At 40.6% G+C, this 25,943-nt stretch overlaps 1 protein-coding gene across 11 annotated transcripts in view; it reads right to left on the reverse strand.

Annotated features, from left to right (window-relative positions):
- LOC135210287 (myotubularin-related protein 4-like) overlaps positions 1-25,943 on the reverse strand; it is a 125,558-nt gene that overhangs the window by 43,310 nt on the left and 56,305 nt on the right. For 10 of the 11 annotated variants that reach the window (XR_010313488.1, XR_010313490.1, XR_010313489.1 and 7 more), the window contains exons 9-13: positions 6,174-6,359; positions 5,598-5,765; positions 5,335-5,457; positions 4,332-4,462; positions 3,829-3,876 (exon numbers count right to left, since the gene is read on the reverse strand). Coding sequence is in view for 8 of the 11 variants with exons in the window: in XM_064243162.1 (XP_064099232.1) it covers positions 3,829-3,876; positions 4,332-4,462; positions 5,335-5,457; positions 5,598-5,765; positions 6,174-6,359 (656 nt within the window). In the remaining 3 variants the exon portion in view is untranslated. The remainder of the gene's footprint in view (positions 1-3,828; positions 3,877-4,331; positions 4,463-5,334; positions 5,458-5,597; positions 5,766-6,173; positions 6,360-25,943) is intronic. The other variant, XM_064243165.1, reaches the window with a different exon arrangement.

Raw genomic sequence — 25,943 nt, forward strand, 5'->3', positions numbered from 1 at the left:
CTCTACAGGCTTAACTGATATGCAAGCTGCAACCACTATCGCCTAAAACACATTTGTGAAACCTGTAATATACTTCATGAAAATAAAATAAGATTTTAGCGGGGAATTGGCTTATAAAATCTTTAATGCACCAACTGCTTCTTTACCCTATTTTTCAAACTCCTGAAGCATATGTTGCAGCAATACAATTCATCTTCTGGCCATACCCCTTCACACAATTCCCTGACCAATTTTAGCCAAATAAGTAGTGTGAATATCGAGCGTACCTCTAAATTTAATATTTTTGCTATGATTTATAATACTGTAGTGAATACCATTATCCCTTGCAGGACATGCTAAATATATATTAAGCACAACCCCAGACTGGGCAGACTTTAATACTGGCCAATTTAAGAAAAAAAAAAACACATCAATGGAAGAGGAAAATGTGCAAATGCACATGGTGTAAGAAATAAATTTCCAAAAATGTTCCTGTACCTTCCATGGGAGTTGAAAGTAAATATTTACCAAGATGGGGATAAGCAGTACATTTTTGAGAGGCTTACAAGTTTTTTTTCTAATATTTCTTTGCAAAATTACAATTACAGTTGACATACTATCATAAAATTCAAGAACTAAAACCAACAGCAATCCCTGGGTATATTTACAAGCAAATAAATAAAAAGATGTCCTGGTATAGAGGGGGTTAGTACATTCCCCAACAAATCTCAAGGCACACTGATCCTCCTCTATCCTGTACTTAAGTTTTCTAAGTTAATTTATCAATTACATGTAAACGGCATTTCCATGAGCAATTGCATGACAGACTTTCAATAGATGAGTGTTAACAAGCTAACTGATGATATGCAATAACCTAATCTTGAGTAACTTATAACTGGTTTCAGACTGTACGATTCTGTAAAACTATTGTTTGTCATACCCAACAGACAGCAAAACTTTATTTGCACTAAGTGCACATGAACACACACACAAAGACCTGGATGCAATGTTCATTATATCACCTTTGTGAAGTTACCCAAATGCAAATACAAAATCATAGCTGTTCTATACACAACGGACAAACAAATGTACACACTTGTATGCAGTGTTCTTGTCATTATGATGATGATGATGATGCCTGCATCTACTGTCAAATTTATTACAGCCTGCAAGAGCCTCCGCAAAAGTTGTCATTATTGATACTGTACATACCTTAATAGCACAAGAAATACCAGACAAGTTACTAATAAAGAAGAAGAAAAAAAAAGTGGCTATATCTATGAAGCTCAAATCATTTCACCTTACCTATTTCCTCCCTCCAACAATGTGTTGTCCCAGTATTTGTGGGGGATGTGTACCACACCCACCCACGAATGACAAAAATCCATAAATACCGAACCCCCTCTAAAAACTCTCTTCAACTGTATTTTATTAGTTCATACACTAAAGAGCCCCTCTAAAATGCTTAGAGTTGCCTATTTCTAATAGTTCAAACACCAAACCAAATGTACCTTAAACTATCATCCTAAAAGACTCAAGTCATGACATGAAATAAAAGTAATTGCTCAATAAAAAATATCCGCGAATAAGCAAATTTTCTGCAAATAATGTGGATAGATGTTCCAGAAAAATCTGCAAATGCTGAACTGCAAATAAGCAAGGGTCAACAGTATACATATTGTACTTCACCCATTAATAATTTAAAACTATTTCATAACATTCCTAAAATTCTTTAAAAAGCCTAATCACCAAATGCTAAATGAATATAAAATTGTGCCTGGCAGTAGTAAATATGGAGGTCCAAAGTATCAACGTGTTCCTGATTTTGTTGTTGCCATGTACCATTTATTATCGTAATTTAATATATAATTATATACACAAACCAACATTTTAATGCATAAATTTTCCACTTACCACTGTAAAGGACAACATCAAATTCAAAAACTGTAGGATTAGATCTGCTGGATTTCGTCATTTTTACATACTTTTGCAAATGCTTTCCTCATATTTATGAATCAATCTTTTAATTTGCAGTGTAGCAAAGGCTTATACTTTACAGCATCTGTACATATGTGGTGTTCAATGTTAACTAAAAATTCAAGGGCAAAATTAATTTTTAAAAGAAAGGAAATGTTTGTAGGGACATGTCAACAAATTAGCCCCTACTACTCTTAAAACTCAACACCCTTTGTAAGGCCTATAAATAAAATATAAATGAGCATGACATTCATTACTACACAAAAGCTTGACAACTGTTTGATTGAAGGTTCATTCACTGATGCGATCAAGAGATGCTGAAGGCATTGCAGGAGCTCCTACATAGCTCGTGACCAAGCACAGATGCCAATAGTTCCTTGAATATAAATCTTTTATTTTACTTAACCGGGTTTCCAGCCGGTGCTAGATTTATTTTGCTAGATTTATTTTAATGTTAAGGTTTGTTTCCTATATGAACAACCAAGATTTAACAAGCAAGTAAAACAATGTACATAAACATCATAAGCTACATCAACACTGTATCCTGTCTAGAACATAAAAACAAATAGTTATCTATTTACAGCTTGAAAAACTTACACATTTCATGTGCGCATTTACCTATAGTAAATTTCCATCTTACTTGGACACAAAAAAATCCTTATAATAAATACTGACTTTTAATTTTTAGTTCTGAAGAAATATTTAACATGAAAGGCTTACTACTGGCTACTTCAGCACTGAACAAACAAATCAAGGCACTTTGTTGGAAGGAAGCAGAAGCCAAATACAGGTTCCAAGTGACTGAAGCATCAGCAATCTAAAACCAAAACACTCAAGTTCCTTAGTCTGTAACCTTGTGAGTATTCACAAAACTGTGCTTGTAAGCAAGGACTCTCAGCTGCAAGATGCTAACTGCAGACCAAAGCTGTTCCATTGAAGTTGATATTTTGAAACCTTACAACCAATTATAATCAAAATCTATCAACTTCAAGAACACTTACACTTACGGTAGACATCACTTTCTATTGAAATTTTAACTATCCTGCTGAGCTAACTACATATGTTGATGACTTTCACATACTAAGAGTAGGTATGTGAAATCCATTAACTGGTAAAAGAAAATTGCTGCAGTGGCAAAATGGGTCTAGCAAGCAAAGTGAAGATAAGCAACAGGATGAACAATAAAAATCTCCAAAATTTCTGCAGACTGTCCCACATAAGTCCTAAATGCATTAACTAATCACTCATTTCAATTACCTTTCCCTCCTCATTTAAACTAAAAGGAGAAAAAAATCACCTATTACCTTCCATGAAAACTAAATTACCATAATTCTCATTTACTGTAATAAACCAGAAACACTTTAGTTAAACTTTCCAAAGGAAAAAGTTAAAAATCAAATTATCCCAATACTCATAAACAATACATATACAGCACCTATACTGTATACCAATGTATAACTTCATAAAAAAATAATCACCTTTAAAAATTTAACCAACGATTTCTACAGTCATGCTTTCCAAGTGGTGCACAGTTCACACCTTAGTAACATCTATCATATATTTTTTTTTTCTTTGTTTCATTTTATCTATGCAATTCCTCACGAGGTTCACGCTAGTATCTTACAAGTAGTACTTGTACTATTTGTTCTTGTCAGGATAACTTGTTTCCCATCAATATGCCTTTTTAAATATGATTACAACTATACAATTATAAGGAGGTAGAATAAGCATTAACATACTATGGTACAAATAAAATTTAGTGAAACTTAAGGATTGCTTATGATGACGAAGAGAAAATTAAGACATGATATACACCTCAACATCAATTCATCCATCCCATGCAAGTGCAAATCATTTAATACTGTACTCTACCTCTGACATAGAGCTGGAAGCTGATGTTTTGTCGACACCAGCGAAGTTCTGCCATAAAAAAGCAAAACTAAATAAGCATGAAATTTTAAACTACCTGAAATCCAAACTAAACATATAAAGAAAAAATAGGCTGGCAGAAGTTAAAAGGGTACAAATGATTTAAAATTCTGAATAAAAAGAAAGGCTACTATTTCTGTCAGTGACTATTCAACTACGTACTTTCATTTCCTCAAATGTTTTACTGTCAAATAATGACTCATGCACAAGAAAATCGCACTCAGTATTCAACAAAATTCATAAAGCAATAAAGCCAAGCTTAATGACAAATAAATGCACTCTTAGGTAAACTACAAAAATGATGCATATGCTAATTGGAATTTCCGACCGCAATACCATTACAGGAAAAGGATATTTTCAAATATCCTTTAGTATAATTCTACCCTTTCAGCTTAAAGTGTTCTAAAAATTGTATACTTGGGTTGTACCTTTGCTCTTTATCTCACCTGTCTCTTATGTTGGGATCTGAAGATCTCCGAAGAGGGTGGTGAGGTGGTGGAGACATACCAGCCAAAAGGTCATCACAAGATTTTGTTTTCACTAGTTCACCCGCTGCTGCTGGTTGCTCCTCCTCCTCCTAAAACAATAAAATAAAGATATTACAATCTTCCCTATGCTCTTGTCAATGTACTCATAACAAATCCCACATACTTATTTTTTAAAAAATGATAACATCATGGTTAGCATCAATTTGCTAACAACAAACTTCATGATGGTAGAACGAGGTCCTCATTCCCACTATTCAAGCAAAAAATCAAAACAGGCAGAAAGACACAAGTAAAGGGAGACAAGACAAACAGAGAAAAATTCACAACCAAGCTAGTAGAAATATAAAATATAGGATGGCACATCAAATTTACGCAGTTACAAAGAATCTGGTAAGGCAACTAGACAGAATTGATGCTTTAAAGTCACACAACAGAATAAGAAATGATGCGCAGGTCAGGACATGGTCAAGGGGATTAAAGTATTCTTTTCTTAAAGACCTGATACGGGTTGGCAGGACTGATATAAAATAGAATAGATTAGAGTGTTCAGGCCATAAGCCAAGTGCTGGGACCTGTGAGGTCATTCTGTGCTGAAACAGAGGTTGACAGTAAGGAAGTGGTTTGAAAGGTTAACAGGAGGAAAACCTCATAGTGCACTATGAATCAATTATTAGGAGAAGGTGGAAAGTATGAAAGACAGATTATGAATGAACGTACAGTAAAAGGAATGAAAGGGGTTGCACTGGGAGGTGAAGAGAGACTGCAAAGAACCTTAAATAACATTGCAAAGAACCTTAAATAATGCCTACAGTGCACATGAGGTGCACTAACAGCACTAACCCCAACAAGGTTGGAAATGACTGAGATTTTGTTGCTGTGAGTACAAATCCTTTTTATAACAGAACAAAGACAATTATAACTAACATCCCAACCATACTGGTGGTTAATCTACTAAACTTGCCTCATCATCACCAACAGTTGGGTGGATAACTGTATTTGGATCTGCTGTTACTTCTCCCATTTCTGGCATGTAGACTGAAGTCCATAACCGTAAGTCTTTAGTATGACAAGATGGATAAAGGACCTAGGAGAGAAAGTTTAAAGTTATTGGAAAGAATATACAGAACATTTCTCTTATGCTCCTTCAGTATTTCTTGCTTGCTAATACACTTGCCCTTCCCTAATGCTAATCATAAGCTTTCAATGCTAAATTATACAACCCACCTGAGGAGTGTAGGTATAGAGGTAGTTGATGTAACGACGTTGATTTAGTCTAAGAAATGACCACACTGAATAAGTGCGATCTCCTATTTCCGCTTGTGCACGTTCCTGGGACGAGTTGCACAGGAATGTACCAAACAAGTTGCTGTAAACATGTTGAGCCAGTTTTACCTTTGAATGAAAAGAATTTACATTTTAGCAACTTTTGACTTTAAAAATGATACAGGCAGTTCCTGGTCATCGGCGGATTCAGTTAATAGCGATCTGGTTTTATGGCAAAATCAGCAACTTATGGCGCCATAACAGGGCCAAGTTTTGGTTATCGGCGCCACAAGGCTCCGATAATAGAGTTATGGCGCCATACCATACCTAACAGAAGCACCATTAACCGGTTATCAGCACCATAAGCACCATAAATCGGGGGGTTTTAGTTAATGGCGGTTTTCGCTTATCGGCTCCCTGCCGAGAACAGAAACCTGGCTGATAACCAGGGACTGTCTGTAGTACATCCAAGTCTATAGTATTCACAATTCAACTTATACATTAATTCTAAGAAGGCATTCAAAAGTTGATACTAACAAGGTAAGACTGGTTAAATTCGAAGGCAGTAGGAAACATAGTGAGGAGATGGTGTACACAGTCTAGCCACTGAAGGAACACCGGACACCTCTCGTTGATGTCCTCACAGCTACGGCCACATCCACATCTGTCACTAAACTTGTGCCCAAATTCTATCCATTCACGTTCAACTAGCACCTGAAAACCCTGAAATAGTAAAAAATTTCAAGTTAGTAAGTTGAAAATTTAACTTAAATTCTAAAGACAAGGGTTAATAAAGGTAGACATCTACTAATCAATCTGCCTTTTATTAGATTTCTTTACTGACCCACCACCTACTTTAAATTTCCTGGGCCACCATATAATGTTTTGGCTGCAATGGACCAGTTTTCCAGCCTTTATATATAATTTACTCCTAATCAAATACAATTCTGAATACAATGAACAAAAAAGAAGTATAACTCATACTGCTAAAATCAATGTATGCATGTGATGCACATTCAAACTGCAATGCAAAATGCTTGGCTGTATACTTAAAAAAAAAAAAAAAAAAAAAAAAAGGGGGGGGGTATGATCCACTATAAAGTAATAATTACTGACAGCTTCTGTAAAACATTGTATTACTTGAAAGTACCAATTAATTGATATAATTTCTGTACCATTAGGTATTCAATTTACTGCAGGGTTTTGAGGGGGTATTTTTTTTTAAGGGGCTTCCCCCCAAAAAAAATTTACGTACTGGAAATATAACAAGAATCCTCCCTAGCTGGTGTTAGCAACTTTAAGCTGAACAGCAATCTGACTATCATTAAAAATGACAAATTTTTAACCAATTTGTATTTTTCATAACTAACAAACCTAAGGTCTTAACATTAGGATAATACTAGCGCCAAGCTAGAAACCGGTAGAATTAATAAAAAAAAAACTTGAGATCCAGGGACTATTGGCATCTATAACAGGTCACGAGGGATTGTAGTTCCCAGAATGCCCTTGGCATCCTGTGACCTATCAGTTACTCTTCCAACCTAGTTTAGACTGTTAGAGGGGTGGCTAGAGGTGGGCCTTATCTGTTTAGACCTCAAGTTTGTTAGTTATGAAAAATACAAATTGGTTAAAAATTTGACACTTGTTCATATACGAAACAAACCTTCGGTCTTAACATTAGGATAGACTTACTTATTGGTGGGAGGTAAGTCTCTATAACCGATCGGGAGTTTGCCAACTTTATCCATTTCTGAATAGTAGATGTATTCTAAGACAATGGACTATTAACCTTTGAACCAAAGATATATGACAATCTATTGGTTTCCCTCTCTGGGTGTTTCATACAATGCCATGGTTTATTGCATTACGGAAGGTGGAGAGCTATCCGTTCTCATTAACCATTCCTTTCCCTTGTATCTGGATCTATTATCACCCCACTCGTCCTATTATTGAGAGGAGTGTGTTGCTACTGAAAAGTATCCTATACTTTACAGTATGGCTGTCCCCCTCACCTGCATTTAGTCCGTTCCAGCTCATGATGGTACTCTCCTTCATACTGCCCGTAGGTAAATGAGTAGTTAGAAAAGTAGTAAAGAAGGAAGACCAGTCATCTCATTCATTCTACTTTCATACCTTCATCTTAGACTAGACACAAACTGACTGCCAGGGGTACCAAATGAGCTATACCACTTGCTGGGCAGCCACCACTGGACCTAACGAAAGTGTCCAAGGATCTATGGGCAACATCTTTTAAATAAAAGGAAGTGAAAGTTGTTTGGCGTCGACAAATACCAGCTTTCAAAATCTACCGTTGGCGACCAAAACTCCTACATCCTCCAATGCAATGATTGAAGGTGTAGTCTCCCGTTGTGGTACCAGCTTCTCCAAGGAACTTAAAATTCCCAGGACTGCTTGCCATTGTTTTGCTGGCTGTGTTTGCTTTTCCAGAAAGGCATTCACCACTAGTTTGCATTTCTCTACCCTCTGGTCTGCTGGGAACACTTTGGCTTTTACTGTCTATAATCATACCCAGATACACCAGCCGCTGACTTGGATCCAACTTTGCTTTCTCCTGATTTATCACAATGCCTAGGCTGTGACAAAACTGCAGAAGGGTATCCCTGTCCCGAAGTAATTTTTCTCTGGACTTTGCTACCACCAGCCAGTCATCTAGGTATCTTATTAGCCTGATCCCCTGAGCATGCGCCCATGTCAACAAGAGTGAATATTCCTGTAAAAACTTTACGAGACTGTGTCAATCCGAAGTACAGGACTCGGAATTGGAAAACTTTCCCTGCAAGACTGAAGCAGAGAAATTTCCTGGAAGACTGATGGACTGGGATCTGAAAGTATGCATCCTTCAAGTCTATTGTCAGCATCAAGTTCTTGTCCCTGACTGCTGCTAGAACTGTCTTTGGGGTTTCCATTCTGAATCTGGTTTTCCTTATAAAAAGATTCAATGTTGACAGATCTATCACTGTCCTCCAATCTCCGTTGGCTTTGGTGACAAGGAAAATACGGCTGTAAAACCCATTTGACAGAAATGATACTTGTTCTACAGCTCCCTTCTCCATCATCACCTTCACTCCCTCTTGCACAATAAGAGCCTTCTGAGATTCCTGAGCATTGACTTCTATGGCATTTTTTACCATATTGTGGGGCCAGAAAGCACCATATCCACATTGAGAAAAATTTGTATGCCTACAATGTACCGTTTTCTGTGAAAATCACTGTTCTGGCAGTGGTGGCGCTTAGCACCTTCTGGTTCTCACGTCCTCAAATGATCTATTTGATCTTAACCAATTATCCCTTCCAGCAATCTGTGTATTGATGTGCTGTAAAACCGACGCCACATGACTTGAGCAAGGTATAGTAGAGCCCCGGCTCACGACCATATTAGAACTCTACATAATCGGATTTCGCCACTAAATTTCCAATAAACTTTGTATCGGTGTTCATACAAAAACCCAGATTCCGACCTCCAGATCATATGATGTTTGTAAACAAAACTGTTTCCGCCAGCCGCCGCTAGTTGGCGTCATCCAGTGTTAAAATGTAGCATAATTTCATGTTTCTTTACCATAATTTGACCAAAGAATTGAAGCTTAGCATAAATTCTATCATACTTAGGGTTCCAGTAAAATTTTAGAAAGTATTTTCACTAAAGTTTTAAATAAAGTGCAGAAAATTCCTCAATTTCATACAAAGCCATAGTTAATATATGTATCTTAATTGTGAAATTGCCTCAAAAGCAGCATTAACAAATGAGTAGATTGCTAAGTTTGAACCCAACTAAGGAATGTTAAATTCTGTGAATATAAATACCCACAGTGGTATGACAAACGATCAGTAAAGTGTGAATAATGTTATTTCTTCATGCATAAAGTTGATTTTTTTCCTTTTTTAAGTTTTATTTTTTTAAGTTATCAAATTTTAATTGTCTAAAGTGATTTTCAAAGAATTTTCAAGTATTTATTAATTGTGTATGTGATCTCTTAAAGAAAAATGGTGGTTCAGTGGCATGATAATGATCAGTAATATGCACGTATGTTTTTCTTCTTGAATAGACTGGTTTGTTTGTTTTCCTATTTTAGTTTTAATTTTTTAGTCGATATCAAAATTTTATATTTGAAGTCATTATCACAAATTTTTCAAGTATTTATTAATTGTGTATGTGACCTGTTAAAAGAAATAAGTGTCTCTGCTAAAGGAAATAGTCTCTCAGTGGCATGATAATGATGCAGTAATAATTAAAATTTGTTTTTCTTCATGAGTAGAGACTTATTTGTTTTCCTTTTTTAGTTTTAATTTATTAGTAGAAATATCAAAATGTTGAATAACTTCCGAAGTAATCTTCACACTTTTTTCAAATTGTATACTAGTAATTGCATATGTGATCTGTTAAAGAAAAATGGTGCTTTATTTTGAGTTTGCTTACATGTAAAGTTCATCAAATAAATAGTTATACTACTGCAATTCGTCATTTGTAACATTTCACTTAATATACAAATTTTTTAATTTCCATTACATCGTTGTTTTAGTTCAAATGTATTAGAAAAATGAGATAATAGATTAACAGCATAATTCTGGCATAAAATTGCACCACATTCGGCATATATTCTTGCTATTTAGCGTACATCTGACTTGGACCGACTAGCATAATTTAGCAAAACTCATTGGTAACACTGGTGACGCCACTCTCAGCATAGTTTAAAGTCTGCAGCTACTGTTAACAAACAATCAAACATGTCTCTCGCACACCTTGTGCACATTTAGTTTGCTTTTTCGGCGGTATTTACTGTATACGCAATTACCTCTTTCATCATGATGGGTTCCAAGACAGCCACTTCACACAAGGAGAAGAGGAAAAGTGTTTGCATGGCATCTCACGTTTTCCTTTTATCAAAATGTTTCCTCCATTCCCAACTCCAAAATAAACCTTAAGTTTCGTCTATCCTCTCCCCTATAAGACAATGCTCACACATGAGGCGTGCATTTCAGTAGCAAATGCAATACGTATTTAAGTGTTACGTTTGAGTGAAGGCAATGTTACGTACGTAGGTTACATGTGCGGTTTGGTAGCGAATGCAGTCTTTGAGATTTGTTAAGCTTGCCGGTAAATCAGAGAAGCCACTATAGTATATATGTATATGTGTAGTAATTAAGACTATATTCTTTTATGCCTACTGTAATACGTCAATGTTTACGTGTGAGATTTGGAAATTGGTAGTGAAAACACTGTTACATGCGTAACGTGCGGTTTGGTAGCAACGCAATCTAAGCTTTTTAAGCTTGCCAGTATAGAAGAGGTTAGCCTTAGCTTAACTCAGAAGCCGCTATGGTATAGAGAAATTATAGAAATAAAGTCTATTCTTTTATGTCTACTGTAAAAATACTCAATGTTTACGTGTGAGATTTGGTAGTGAAACCACTGTTACCTAGGTAACGTGTGCGGTTCAGTAGCAACGCAATCTTTAAGCTTTATTAAGCTTGCTGGTAAAGAGGTTAGCCTTAGCTGAAATCAGAGAAGCCGCTATGGTATACATAGTACATAGTTATAGAAATTAAGAGATTCTTTTATGTCTACTGTAAAATTTTATGTCAATGTTTACGTGAGAGATTTGGTAGTGAAACTACTGTTACATACGTAACACGTGCGGTTCGGTAGCAACGCAATCTTTAAGCTTTATTAAGCTTACTGGTAAAGAAGAGGTTAGCCTTAGTTTAAAATTCAGAGTAACCGCTATGGTATACATAGTAGTTTCAGAAATTATGACTTCTTTTATGTCTACTGTAAAAATACGTCAATGTTTACGTGAGATTTGGTAGTGAAACCAGGTAACGTGTGTGTGGTTCGGTAGCGAACGCAATCTTTAAGCTTTAAGCTTGCTGGTGAAGAAGAGGTTAGCCTTAGTTTAAATCAGAGAAGCCGCTGTGGTATACACAGTAATTACAGAAATTATGATTATTCTTTTGTGTTTACTATAAAAATACGCCAATGTTTACGTACGAGATTTGGTAATGACACCAGTTTACATATGTAACGTGCGCGCGGTAATGAACGCAATCTGTATACTTGGTTTGTAAGCGTCCTTGTAAAGATGTTAGCCTGATATTAAACTCAAAGAGATGCTGGTACATAACGTAATGGTATAGTAATTATAGAAATTAAGAAGATTCTTTTACTTATACGTGTATATATTTACCATGTACCATAATTATTTTTCTTAGTCCAATAACCTTGAAACCAGCCCTGATATTAGACAAAAATTTGCCGTCGTAGAAGACTGTCCTGTTTTATAAGGATATTTTATGGAAACAAAAGTGTTAGTAAAACCGTTATATCATAACATTTAACTAAAAGATAGTTTTAAAGTGATTTTGTATACAGTATTACAGTCAAATGTAATACTGAACTTAAACATTTATAGGTTTATATCGACGATATGGTTTGTTTACTACCAAGGTCCCGCTATAAGCCACCAGGGCTGTGCTATGGTACATCCTTTCATGCCACATCCTGCCGACTTAATGTAGCCAACTTTTCATAAATTCTTGATAACAAATATAAATTGGGTTTAATTTTAATAGTTTATTAATTCACTGTAATAATCAGACATGCTTTTCAATGTTTTTATTATGTTAGCAACACGTTTTGTGCTTACCCACTACACTACAGTCTACTTGCATAGCCTATGGCGCTCTCGGCCAACAATCAGATGGACGTAGACCAGTTTTCTTTTATACAGTATATTATACATTTAAAACTATACATATAAGTTTAATATGATATTTATTTAACACTGAACTTAGTTAGCTGTATTTTACAAGTAATGTACTATATAATAAGGCAAGGGTAGGGTAATAACTGGTGGTCAAGAATGGATTAATCCATTTTCAGTTATTTCTTATAGGAAAACATGATTCACATCTCAAAATAATCGAATTTCGACGCTCCTTTTGGAACGAATTAGCATCGAGATCCGAGGCTCTAGTGTAATTCATATGACACCTTCGTATCCTTTTTTCAGTCAAAATGCCATATCGATTCCCGGAGGAAGTTTACTGGCAGGTGCCTCCGGGCTCCTCAAAAGGTTATTGAACTGACGAATCAAATCAACCATCTCCGCATATGAAGCCAGAAACTCCTGGTTTTCCCCTTCCTCCAGTTCCAACGTACAGGCAGTCCCCAGGTTACGATGGGGTTCCGTTCTTAAGACGCGTCGTAACCCGAAAATCGTCATAAGCTGGAACGACGTTCTTGAAAACATGTCCACAGGGAAAATTTCACTAATTTGCAATTTTTCTTAGGGCTGTATCTCTAAAATTATCACTAATATGATATTGTCATGTTACAATAAAGTTTTATACATACTTACCTGACAGATATATACTTAGCTATAGACTCCGTCGTCTCCGACAGAATTTTCAAATTTCGCAGGGCACACGCTACAGGTAGGTCAGGTGATCTACCGCCCTGCCCTGGGTGGCAGGACTAGGAAACCATCCCCGTTTTCTAATCAGAATTCTTCTCTTCCACCTGTCTCCTGCGGGGAGGCTGGGTGGGCTATTAATCGTATATATCTGTCAGGTAAGTATGTATAAAACTTTATTGTAACATGACAATATCATTTTTATACATTCAACTTCCCTGCCAGATATATACTTAGCTGATTAGCACCCATTGGTGTGGGTAAGAGACAGCTAACTACTGAAATAGACAGGTAACAACATATTGTTTTAGGTATTTATAAACCTTGGTTCCTACCTTATTAGGCTGAAGACTTCGCGGCTACTGCCTTGTAGTCTGCTTAGCCTCAAGAGCCTCAGCGAGATAATGATCTATGGCTAAGAGTTCTTGTGGGTCTGCCAATGGGGTCTTATCCACTTACTCGGCAGAGCCTAAAGGCCTTTGTCATTGGGTGCTATTCCACTTACATGACAATACACCTTGTTCAAGGAGCACAAAACCGATCCCGATCACGCCTGATCCTAACATCCATGTTAGTTCTAAGATTGTAAGGAGTCATCCCCTAACTCCTCACAAACAACCAAAAAAACTCGAAACATAATTACACTTTCATTACAAATATACAAAAAAAAATTTTGTACTCCCCTACTAGTCATACATACCCTGATCGCCTACCAGCAATGACACTCTGCTCCCGTGCGACAGTAGTGAGCTTGCTACTAGAAAACCAAGCACATTCTGACAAGAGGGTTTATGTACGCTAAAAACACAAAATTAGGATCAGTCTTTGCTCCAAGACCCAGTACTGTATCTGCTGATACAAAAGACCTAGCGAGAAGCACTTCTCATAGGTCCACTCTCACGTCCTTCAGATAATGAGATGCAAACACTGAATTGCACCTCCAATATGTAGTCTCGATGATATTCTTCAGACATATTCTTTTGGAACGCCAAGGACGTTGCTACTGCTCTTACTTCATGCGTCTTGACCTTTAGAAGACCGAAGGATGCCTCAGAGCAGTTCTTGTGAGCGTCCGTAATAACGCTTCTCACAAAGAAAGCCAAGCGTTTCTTGGACATGAGTCGTTTGGGGTTTCTTCACTGCACACCAAAGACCTTGTTGACAAGCTCCCATCTGTCTCTTCCTCTCTAAATAGAATTTAAGAGCTCTCGCTGGACGAGAGATCTCTCTATCTCTCTGCCTACCAGGTTAGATAGGCCTTTTACCTCAAAGCTTCTGGGCCAAGGTTTTGATGGGTTTTCGTTCTTTGCCAGAAACATTGTCTGGAAAGAACAGATGGCAGCATCTCCTTTGAACCCCACCGTAGAATCCAGAGCGTGTAATTCGCTCGTCCTCTTGGCTGTAGCGAGAGCCACCAGGAACAAGCATTTCCTAGTGACGTCGCGGAAGGACGCCAGATGTAAAGGTTCGAATTTGTCCGATGAAAGGAATTTCAGGACCACGTCTAGATTCCAACTAGGTGTTCTAGAGTAGCTGCTTTCGACGTCTCAAAAGATCTAATTAGATCGTGTAGATCTTTGTCGTTAGCAATGTCTAGGCCTCGATTTCTGAAAACCGAAGACAGCATGCTTCGGTATCCTTTTATTGTCGAGACAGATAGGTGTGACTCCTCTCTCAGAAAGAGGAGGAAATCGGCAATATTCACTATAGAGGTACTGGAGGTAGAGGACAGCTTCTGAACCTTACACCACCTCCTAAAGACTTCCCACTTCGACTGGTATACTCTTCTCGTCGAAGCTCTGCGGGCTCTATCGATAGAGCCCGCAGCCTCGCAAGAAAAAGCCTCTCTCTGACAAGTCTTTCGATAGTCGAAAGGCAGTCAGAGCGAGACCTGGGAGGTTGTGATGAAACCTCTCGAAGTGGGGTTGTCTGAGTAGATCGTGTCTGTTTGGAGCGATCTGGGAAGTCCACTATCCACTCCAGTACCTCCGTGAACCATTCCTGGGCTGGCCAAAATGGGGCTATGAGTATCAACTTCGGCTCTTCGAAGCTACAAACTTCCTGAGCACTTCCCCCAGCCCCTTTTTGAACGGGGGAAGGCGTAAGCGTCCTACCACCCGACCAATCCATGAGAAACGCGTCTATTGCGAAGGCTCTCGGATCCTCTACTAGAGAGCAAAAGGTCTCTATTCTTTTGGAGAGGAACGTCGCAAACAGGTCTATGTGAGGTCCTCCCCCACAGTGACCAAAGACTTCGACACACTTCTTCGTGCAGAGTCCATTCTGTGGGAAGGACCTGGTTTCTCCTGCTCAGTCTGTCCGCTCTCGACATTTTTGATCCCTTGAACAAACCTTGTGAGGAGAGTTATGCCTCTTTCTTCCGTCCAGGTTAACAGTGTTTTGTCAACTGATAGAGGGAGAACGAGTGCGTGCCTCCTTGCTTTCTTATGTAAGCCAGAGCCGTGGTGTTGTCTGAGTTGATCTGTATTACCCCGTCCTCTGACTATCTTTTCGAAGGACTTTAAGGCTAGGTGTATGGCCACAAGTTCCCTTGCAATTGATGTGCCAGACACCTGTTCCTTTGTCCAGGTGCCTGACACCTCCCTTGCTCCCAGCGTCGCTCCCCATCCCGACTCCGAAGCGTCGGTAAACAAACACTTGGTCTGGGTTCTGCAGAGCAAGCGATAAGCCTTCGTTCTTTTGAAGCTGAGGGATCCACCACCTCAGATGATCTTTTACTTCTTGTGGAAGTTGGAAGATGTCCGAGAGTTGACCCGTCTTCCAGCTCCACACCTCTTTGAGGAAAACTGAAGAGGGCGAAGGTGAAGTCTCCCTAGCGAGAAGAACTTTTCCAATGAGGACAGGGTCCCTAAAAGGCTCAGGTAATCCCTCGCTGAGCTGTCCTTTCTCTCTAAGAAGCTCGAGATTCTCGACAAACCTCGAGCGATTATTTCTCTTCGCGAAGGATATACCCTAAAACCCCCGAGAATCATCTGAATCCCCAGATACCAAGTTCTGGCTGGGGATCAGTTGTGACTTCTCGAGGTTGACGAGCAACCCTAGCGAATCTATCATGTTCCTTGTTACTTCCAAGTCCTCCAAGCACTGACTCTTCGACTTGGCCCTGATCAGCCAGTCATCCAAGTAGAGGGGCGATGTTTATCCCCTCTATGGTGAACCCATCTTGCTACATTCGCCATCAGGTTGGTGAATACTTGTGGGGCTGTAGACAGACCGAAGCACAGAGCCCTGAATTGAAAGATCTTGTCTCCTATCACAAAGCGAAGATATTTCTTTGGACCGATGGTGAATGGGAACGTGGAAATAGGTCTCTTGCAGGTCCAGAGAGACCATCCAATCTCCTGGGCGAAGCGCCAGACATTGACAGAGGCGGACGTTTCCATACGAAACTTCTTTTTCTGTACGAAGCGATTCAGAGCGCTTACGTCCAGAACTGGCCTCCACCCCCCGATGCTTTGGTACTAGAAAAAAGGCGATTGTAAAATAACCGGGGAGTGTGGATTCTTGTACCAGTTCGATGGCCTCTTTTTCCCACATTTGCTCCACCATCTGAAGGGAGAGTCTTTCGCATTAACGGGTCTCTGTACCTCGCTGACAGTTCCCGAGGCGTAGATGTTAGGGGCGGTTTGTCGTCGAAGGGGATTACATATCCTTTCTTCAGGACCGACACTGACCAAGGGTCGGCTCCCCTTTGTTCCCATACTCCTGCAAAGTTCAGGAGTCTGGCGCCCACTGGTGCTTGGAGGAGCAACAAGTCACTTTAGATTTCTTGAATGGTCTAATGAAGACCTTCCTCTCTTTCAGAGCTCTTCTTTCTGGCAGGGGACGAGCCGTTGCACCTCCACGAAAGGGCTGCTGAGTAGGACGAGGTTCCTTCTAACCGTCGCCACTACCGGTCCGTCCTTTCTTGGACGTTTGAGTAAGTAGGTCTTGTGTCGCCTTCTCAGTTAGTGAGCGAGATATATCCTTGACTAACTGAGAAGGAAACAGATGATCTGATAGCGGGGCGAACAGTAAGGCAGTCCTCTGGCTCGGAGAAACCCCTTTCGATAAAAGGGAACCATACACTGATCTCTTTTTCAGGAGACCAGCACCGAAAAGTGAAGCCACTTCACCTGAACCGTCCTGTACTGCCTTGTCCATGCAGGACAGTACGCTATGGAGAAATTTCTGGGTTCTTCAGAAACCTCCGGATCCTTGGATTTGTTGGCCAGAACTCTGAGCGACCAATCCAGAAAATTGAAACACCTCTCTAAAGTGACAAAAAGTCCCTTTAAGAAGTGGTTCAACTCTGAAGTGCTCCACGTCGCTCTGACCGATCCTAAGGAGTGACGTCTAGAGGCCTCCACTAAACTGGAAAAGTCGGCATCTGCAGAGGCGGGTAAAGAAAGACCCTAGTCTCTCCTGTCCCATACCAATACCTCTCTTCCCGTGCAATCTGGAAGGAGGCATGCAGAATACCGTCTTTCCTAACTCCTTCTTCTTGTCCATCCAAGAATCTAAAGAATGGAGTGCCTTCTTCATTGATATCGCAGGCTTCATTTTCAAGAAGGCCGACGATTTAGCCGTAGCCGAGCTCGAAAAGAGCGAACGAGGAGAAGGAGGAGCTGCAGGACTAAGAGAATCTCCAAACTCTTGTAGTAGTAAAGAGGCCAAGACTTTGTAACTAGAAAGTCCCTCATTAGCAGGAGGATCGTCGTCAGACAACTCGTCTAACCCTCGATCCGACGAAGGAGAACGTGTTCCCGTTTTGAGGAAGAGTCTTTCCAAGACCTCCTATGTTCTGAAGGAGAGGAGCTCCCATTTGGCGAAGAGTCATAACCTCCAGGAAACGAGCCCCGCTCTTGACTCCTGGCTCTTGACTCTTGCTTCCGGATTCCCTTCCTCCTTGACTCCGGACTCCTGCCTCCTGACTCCGACTCCTGCCTCCTGACTCCGGACCTCCTGCCACCTGACTCCGGACTCCTGACTCCTGACTCCGGGACCTCCTTGCCTCCGGACTCCTGCCCTTCCTTGGACTCCGGGAACTCCGGACTCCGACCTCCTGACTCCGGACTTCCGGAACTCCGGACTCCGGACTTCCTGACTCCGGACTCCGGCTCCGGACCCTCCGGACTCCGGACTTCCGGAACTCCGGACTCCGGAAACGAGTCCTTGACTCCTGACCTCCTGACTCTGACTCTTCCTCCGGACTCCTGCCCCTGACTCCGGAGACTCCTGCCTGCCTGACTCCCGGGACTCCTGGACTCCTGATCCGGACTCCTGACTCCGACTCCGGACTCCATGACCATTCCCGGACTCCTGACTATCCGGACTCCGACCTCCTGCCTCCTGACTCCGACCCCCCCTTCCTGACTCCTGAATCCTGACTCCGGACTACCTGACTCCGGACTCCTGACTCCGGACTCCGACTCCGACTCCGACTCCGACTCCGGACTCCGGACCTCCGGAATCCGTAGCTCTGACTCCGGACTCCGGACTCCTGGACCATCCCGGACTCCCGACTCACCGGACCCTCCGGACTCCGGACTCCGGACCGGCCGGCTCCGGACCTCCTACCTCCTCCTCCTGGCTCTGGCTCCCGACTCCGGACTCCGTACATCCTTCTCCTGCCTCCTGGCTCCTGGCTCCTGCCGTCTTGCCTCCTGGCCTCTTGCCTCCTGGCCTTGCCTCCTGCCTCTTTGCCTCCTGCTCTTGACTCCTGGCTCTTGACCTCCTGGCTCTTTGACTCCTGGCTCTTGACTCCATGGCTCCTTGCTCCTGGCTTCCCTTGGCCTCCTTGGCCTCTTGGCCTTCCTGGCTCTTGCTCCTGTCTCTTGCTCCTGGCTCTTGCCTCCTGGCTCTGAGGCTCTTGCCTCCTGGCTCTAGCCTCCTGGCTCTACCTGGCTCTAGCCTCTTGCCTGGATGCCTCCACACTCTTGGCTCTTGGCTCCTGCCTCCTGGTTGACTCCTCACTCCTGGTCTTGGCTCCTGCCTCCTGGGTGACTCCTCACTCCTGGCCGGTGCCAGAACGTCTGATTGTTTCATCCATAGGTCGTACAGGGACCTCACCTCGGGTAGGAGTATCGATCCTGGAGGTAGATACCTCCATACGTCTGGAGGATCTTTTAATAGGAAGGAAGTGTCTTTCCTTCTAGGAGGCTCCTTTGACAGGACTCCTACAAATGACGAAATCTGTTCCTGCATCGCCATCATGAACCTCTTTGTAGCCTCCTCTTTATCCTCTTCGGGGGGAAGGGGGGGGGGGAGGGGAGGAGGAGGGAGGGAGGAATTCCATAGCCGCCCTCCACTTCCTGCCTCCTTCTCACTCTGGTTGGAAGAATGGCTCTTCTCGCCTTCTTAACTCCCGATGGAGACTCCTCAGGGAAGTTTTCAGGGCTCGAGTCAATAGTCGGCGCCCTCCAACTCCTCTTGAGAGGCCGAGATCGATCTGAATCTCTCCAATCACGTCTCGGTGATGAAGATCCCGACGACGAGAAACACTCACGTAGGACGCTTTTACAATAGCGGTCCTTGGCAGTCTGGGGTGTCACAGAAACCGCCGAAGGGACACCTGATCGGTGGGGATTCTCCACAACCTCCTTCGGCTTTCGACACTTCCTTCTCCTCTGGGCATGTGAGCTTGGAAGAGGTCTAGACCTATGGAGCGTTGCTGAGCCGACCAGATGCCCCCTCCACTACACTGGGGACACTTATATCACTGTCTAATGACACATCACTAGCCTTACCTTGTATGGCAGCCATTTTGTTTTCCATTATTTTGAAGGCTGCTTTTAGATCTGCAACTTTCTTTCGCTGGATCTACAGGTTCTGCAATAGGAAGAAGGGGCTGCAATGGAAGGAGAAAGTAGCAATACTTACCCTTGGGGAAGATCCCAAGCTTGGAATTAGTTCAGATCTAGAACTACTTAAACTTCTATGAGAAGCCTTCCTCGCTCTTTCTCTTTCTAACTTTTTTAAATAATTAGTTAGATTCTTCCATTCGTTCTCACTCAAGTTCTCACATTCTTTAACAAGTATTAGTAAAGAACATTCATACTCCCTGCACCTCTTGCATACCGTGTGAGGGTCTACCGAAGCTTTCGGCAACCTCACCTTACAGCCTACATTCACACAACGTCTCACAACCATACCAGAGTCAGACATATTTAAAGAAAAAATCCAAAATCAAGTCCACAAAACAGTCCACAAAAGCGTATGCCAATCCAACAATCAGATACGTCACCAAAAGTCAGTCAAGACCCAAGATCAATTGCCGGTTGAAAAAAGAAAAAACCAATCGAGAGGAACCAACAAACAATGTTGATGGTCCGGCGACAGAAGAATTCTGATTAGAAAACGGGGATGGTTTCCTAGTCCTGCCACCAGGGAGGGCAGGGCGGTAGATCACCTGACCTACCTGTAGCGTGTGCCGCGAAATTTGAAATTCTGTTGGAGACGACGGAGTCTATAGCTAAGTATATATCTGGCAGGGAAGTGAATGTATAAAATTACTTTTTTCATGTGCAACACTGTGTATCCACTAATTACTGTATATTTTCATTAAAATACAAGAGAGAGAGAGAGAGAAGTTACATAAAACCATTAAATTCGTTGACCATCGTATGGCATTGTTAAGCTCGAGTGTCACTGGAGTTATGAGGTGGGGAAATTGATACAGAAAAAGAGAAGGGAAGAATTTTCTTTTGAAATTAGTTATTGTATTATTACTACTACTTATTATTATTATTATTATTATTATTATTATTTGAAAATATAATAAACACGTGCATCTACCATAAAAATTCTCTCTTCTCAGTAAGAAAGAGGAATTATCCTTACAAGTGAAACGGAAAGGTCATTTTCATCTCTTTAAAATACGACCATTATGAATTTTGTAATTAAAGTTTTATTATTATTATTATTATTAAATAACTGAAATTATCAATAAACATTTTACATACTAGTACCATAAAAATTCTTTCATCTCGGTAAAAGAGAGAGAGAGAGAGAGTGTTTATCTCTCTCTGTTCTCTCAAAAAATACTTATAACGCTTCCAGCGAAAGAGAGGGAGGGAGTTACCACTATGACACATTATTATTTTGTGTGGCAAAAGACAGAGAGAGATTGAGAGAGAGAGAGAGAGAGAGAGAGAGAGAGAGAGAGGAGAGACCGAGAGAGAGAGTTAACTTAATTTAAAAGTGACATGGATAGATTAGTACGTATTGTATTTCTTTAAAATACTATCACATATGAATTTTGTAATTATACAGTTATTATTATTATTATTATTATTTATTATATTATTATTATTATTATTTGAAAGTATTAAAAACAAATAGTACAAGTACATAAAAAATCTCGAGTCTCAGTAAATGAGAGAGAGAGAGAGAGAGAGAGAGAGCGAGAGCAGAGAGAGAGAGAGAGAGAGAGAGAGAGAGAGAGAGAGAGAGAGAGAGAGAGAGGGGGGGGGGAAAATCTCATGAACACGTGATTGCAACACTGCATCTCTTCCCCCATGGCTGTCACAGAACTTGATATATCTGACAGTTTTAGTACCTGGATCTCGAGAAAAGGTTACTGGAAGTTACTTGAAGAAGACTGGGATTTCCTTCATTCTTCCATAATTTTTTAAATATAAGCTAAAATTTTACTAATTCACAATGGTATTTTCTTTAATGAATTGATATTATTGCTGTAAATAAATTAAATATTAATATTTGAAAATAGTACTCATTTATTTTATCAATACAAAAAAAACCATACATCTTGTAGGAGAGGAGAGAGAGAGAGAGAGTAGAGAGAGAGAGAGAGAGAGAGAGAGAGAGAGAGAGAGAGAGAGAGAGAGAGAGAGAGAATTATTATTTTTATTGTGATATAATTTCAACTTAAACTTACTAATACAGTATTAATCAAAATTAATATTTGAAAATTAGTAAATCATTTTTGTATTATAAAAATGTATTTAGTCATGAAAATAAACATCAAAATACACTAATTAGTGATTATTTTCGCCGGAAAATACAAAGAGAGAGAGAGAGAGAGAGAGAGAGAGAGAGAGAGAAACTATGGTTTTTATATCCAAGTCTAAGTAGAGTATAAATGGATTCTTTAAGTGAAATAATGTTTCAATGATATTTTGCTGTTTTGTATTAAAGGATATGTATACTGTTTGAGAATGCATTCCTTATCCTTGACTATGGTTACCATACAGTTTAATAGCGTAAATTAATTTATGCGCCCTCCACTCAGAAACTAGTTCTGTGTATGAGGTATCGTTAAAAGGCATAAAAAACCATCGTAACCTTGGAATTTGCGTTGTAATCTAACCAGAAACTTAGTTTTGTTAATTATGTATACTGGAAACAAGCAATGATTTTTTCATTATTTGCGCTTTTGGACTGTTATAAACTGCGAATCCCAAGCTAGTGTATTCATTCGCTCGGAAACTAGTTCCACATATGAGGCGTCACTAAAAAAATTTTAAAAATACGGCATAAAAAAAAGTGTCGAAAATCATCATAACCTCAAAATTTTTGTTGTAATCTAACCAAAAACTTATTTTTATTAATATACTGTGCTAAACTATAAAGGATTCTTATCATAGTATGCGTTTTTTAAAAGCGTCGTTAACTTGGAGCGTCGGAAGCGTCAGCGTCGTAACCTCGGAACAAGCGTTGTAACCCAGGGCGGATTTTTGAATGAATATTTAAGAAAAAGTGTCGTAACCTCGGAACGTCGTAAGCCGGACCTGTCGTAACCCGGGGACCGCCTGTATTGCGTTCGGCCGCAGGAGAAGCTAGTTCACTTCTATCCTCTGACATACGTTTGGGTGTGTCATGGCCATCCGACCCTACGACCGCAGCATCTTTGATCTCTGATGGCCGATGTCTGCTCTATCTCGAATAATCAGTAGGAGAAAGTGACCGTCTAACTTCTTCTCTACTCGCAGATGAGCGAGAACTCAGTCTATAACTCCAAGATGAAGGTTCCCCGAAACCGAGATAACTTCCTCTCTATCTCTATTAATATCATTCAAGGTCATTTGACTATCACCTCCAACCCCTGTCGGGGAAATTGACCTTTATCTCTCGCAGAGGCAAACTACGCGTTCCATCAGAGTATCAGCAGACGTTAACAATTCTTTATTATTTGACCTTTTAATGGGAGCTTTCTCATCCTTTCTTCTAATTTTAAAAGGTCTTACAGGAGAAACTGGTATACGTTCTCCGTTCTTCATTGAATGCTGCCCACTCACCATTGATTTCACCAACAGCAGTGGAGTCTCTGCTAAAAGCTTTGTCCTTACCGCTGGCATCTCTGCAGCGGCCGCCATTCCAGCGACCGTCTATGCTTTCGCCCGTTCGGAAGCCTGTAAATGATTTCGTCCGTTAGCGTTAAGTTTACCAGCTACTGTCTTCTTCTCTTTGTTGCGGACAGGGATGTGACAGTTCTGGCTCGAAGATGAAGAATTTACTCTTCTTCTCTTGGCCCAAGGATCAGTCCCGAAGTCCCGTATCCTCCAACGCTTGACTGGTATATACGCAGACACGTCATTGAATTTTGCGATGACGCCGAACTAGAGGAAGACGACTGAGAAAACTATGATTTTCTTTTTGTCTTATCTATTTTTTCCTCTAGAGCTTTTTAATTTCTTCATGACTGTGTGTACCAAAGAGTCAGAAAGCGTATTAGTCTCCAGACGCAACAAAGTAGTGAGAGAAGCAGTAGGCTGTGACATCATCGTGTCAGCCATGCCCGTGTGTGACATCACCACGCTTGTAAGGAGAGATTGAGCGGCTGCTCCTGGAATCCCTGCGTATCCTGCAAAACGGTTTCCAATGTTCTGCATCGCCGGAAAAATCGATGTTGTTGTTGCCGTAGCATTTGCTCTCATAAATTGCACGCCAGGGGGATGAGGAACATTCATCGTTGTCAACCCGGGTGGAAACTTGATGCCATATAGTGAGGAAGCAACCCTCCAAGGTTGGTACACCTGGTAGGCCTAACGCTGACCACGCCCCTTCCATTCTCTGCACATCAGGGGCTGAAACCTGGGACAAAGATGGCGATGCTCCCAAAACCACTACTGGAGTTTCCAATAACTAATCACTAGAAGAAAAAAAGCCGATGACGCCGAGTCATCCAAAGATGGCGTCGTCTCCTTTCTTTTGTACTGGCCCTTCCCATAAAACTTCATCCATTGTTCCACCGACCAAACACGACAAACTGAACAAGGATCAGTACAGGTATTCTCCTACTTACGATGGGGTTAGGTTCCGAAAAACCCATCGTAAGTTGAGAAAATCTTATCTTGAATATAGCCTAGCCTACACTAAATTAATCAGCACCATATAGGCTATATTTATATATGGAAGATTAGCCTACACTAAACAGTATACCTATACATATACGGTCTAGTAATTATTAATATCAGCTAATTTGGGTGGTTCAATGCAGATTGACATGATAAGTATAAAAAGAAATTTAATAAGAACAACAATCAAATTAGTGTAAAGGGTACTCTCCAAGATTCGGTCCATTGTCGGCATAAGTGATCGGTGTCAGGCTGATCATGGCTACGTATAACTAAAGATCGGAAGAGATCATCAATTCGCTCCTCTTCAGATAGAATTTCTTCTGTTAGTTCAGGCTTTTCGAGAAAACAACTGTTCCGAGACATACTGGAACGAGTCAAGTGAGGGGGCAGGGCAGGGGGAAGCTGAAGGCACTGGAGTCGTTCTCTAGAAAAAATAATCCATTGTAGGTTGCAGAGCGTTTTTTTCTCTCTTCATGAGCCCTCTGAACTTTGGCAAACCTTTCCTCGTCCCCATCCATTTCACTTAAAAGTTTCAGTCCTTGATCAAATAAAGCAAATAAATGCCACTGCCAGATTTTTAGTCGTAAACGTTCGCTCTGGCTCTTATTTCTTCTTCCTCTTCTGCTTTATTTTCTCTTCTGCAAGTGCAATTAAATCCTCTGCCGTTAGCTCTACATCTTGCACATCTATAAGTTCTTGGATATCTTCCTCATCAATTTCTAAACTTTTCCCAAGTATAAAGATCTTTTTATTGATTTCCACTTCTTCAGTCTGATCGAAACCTTTAAAAGAGTTCACATACACTTTTAGCACTTTTTTCCAGACCCCATTCATACACTCTTTCTTTACCTCCTTCCATGTCCTTCCAATGTTCATAATGGGGTTAAGAACACTAAATTCTTTCCAGAAAGTTCCGAGATCTTTCTCCTCGTCATCCGTAGCCTGAACAGCCTGCGCAAACATGTTCCGAAGATAATACGCCTTGAACGTAGCCACAGCACCCTGATCCATGAGAGAAGTTGTGTTTGGTGGCAGAAACACAACTTTTACATTCTCGTTAATATCTCCGATGTGCTGAGGGTGGCCAAGAGCATTGTTGAGAATCAGAAGAATTTTGAAGGGGATGTTAATTTTCCTACAATATCTTTCACTTCCGGAATGAAGCAATGAACGAACCAGTCTTCGAACAGCATTGCAGTCATCAACGCTTTTTTATTATGACGATAATGCACAGGAAGTGTTTGTTTGTTTGTTAATGCCCTCGGATTTTCTGAGTGATAAATCATAAAGGGCTTAAGTTTATTCCCAGCCACATTTCCCCCATGCAGAAGAGTCAATTGATCCTTGTATGCCTAAAACCCGGGCATCGCTGTTGCTTCTTTGTGGATGTAGGACCATTGTGGCATACAATTCCAATAAGGCCTGGTTTCGTCAACATTAAAGATTTGCTCTGGCAAATACACTTCATTAACGACAATCTCGTGTAAAGCATCCTTAAATTTAGCTGCTCCGTCGGCATCAGCGCTTGCTGCTTCACCGCTAATTTTCACACT

The sequence above is a fragment of the Macrobrachium nipponense genome, chromosome 39 (assembly GCF_015104395.2).
Source record: "Macrobrachium nipponense isolate FS-2020 chromosome 39, ASM1510439v2, whole genome shotgun sequence".
NCBI classification, from domain to species: domain Eukaryota; kingdom Metazoa; phylum Arthropoda; class Malacostraca; order Decapoda; family Palaemonidae; genus Macrobrachium; species Macrobrachium nipponense.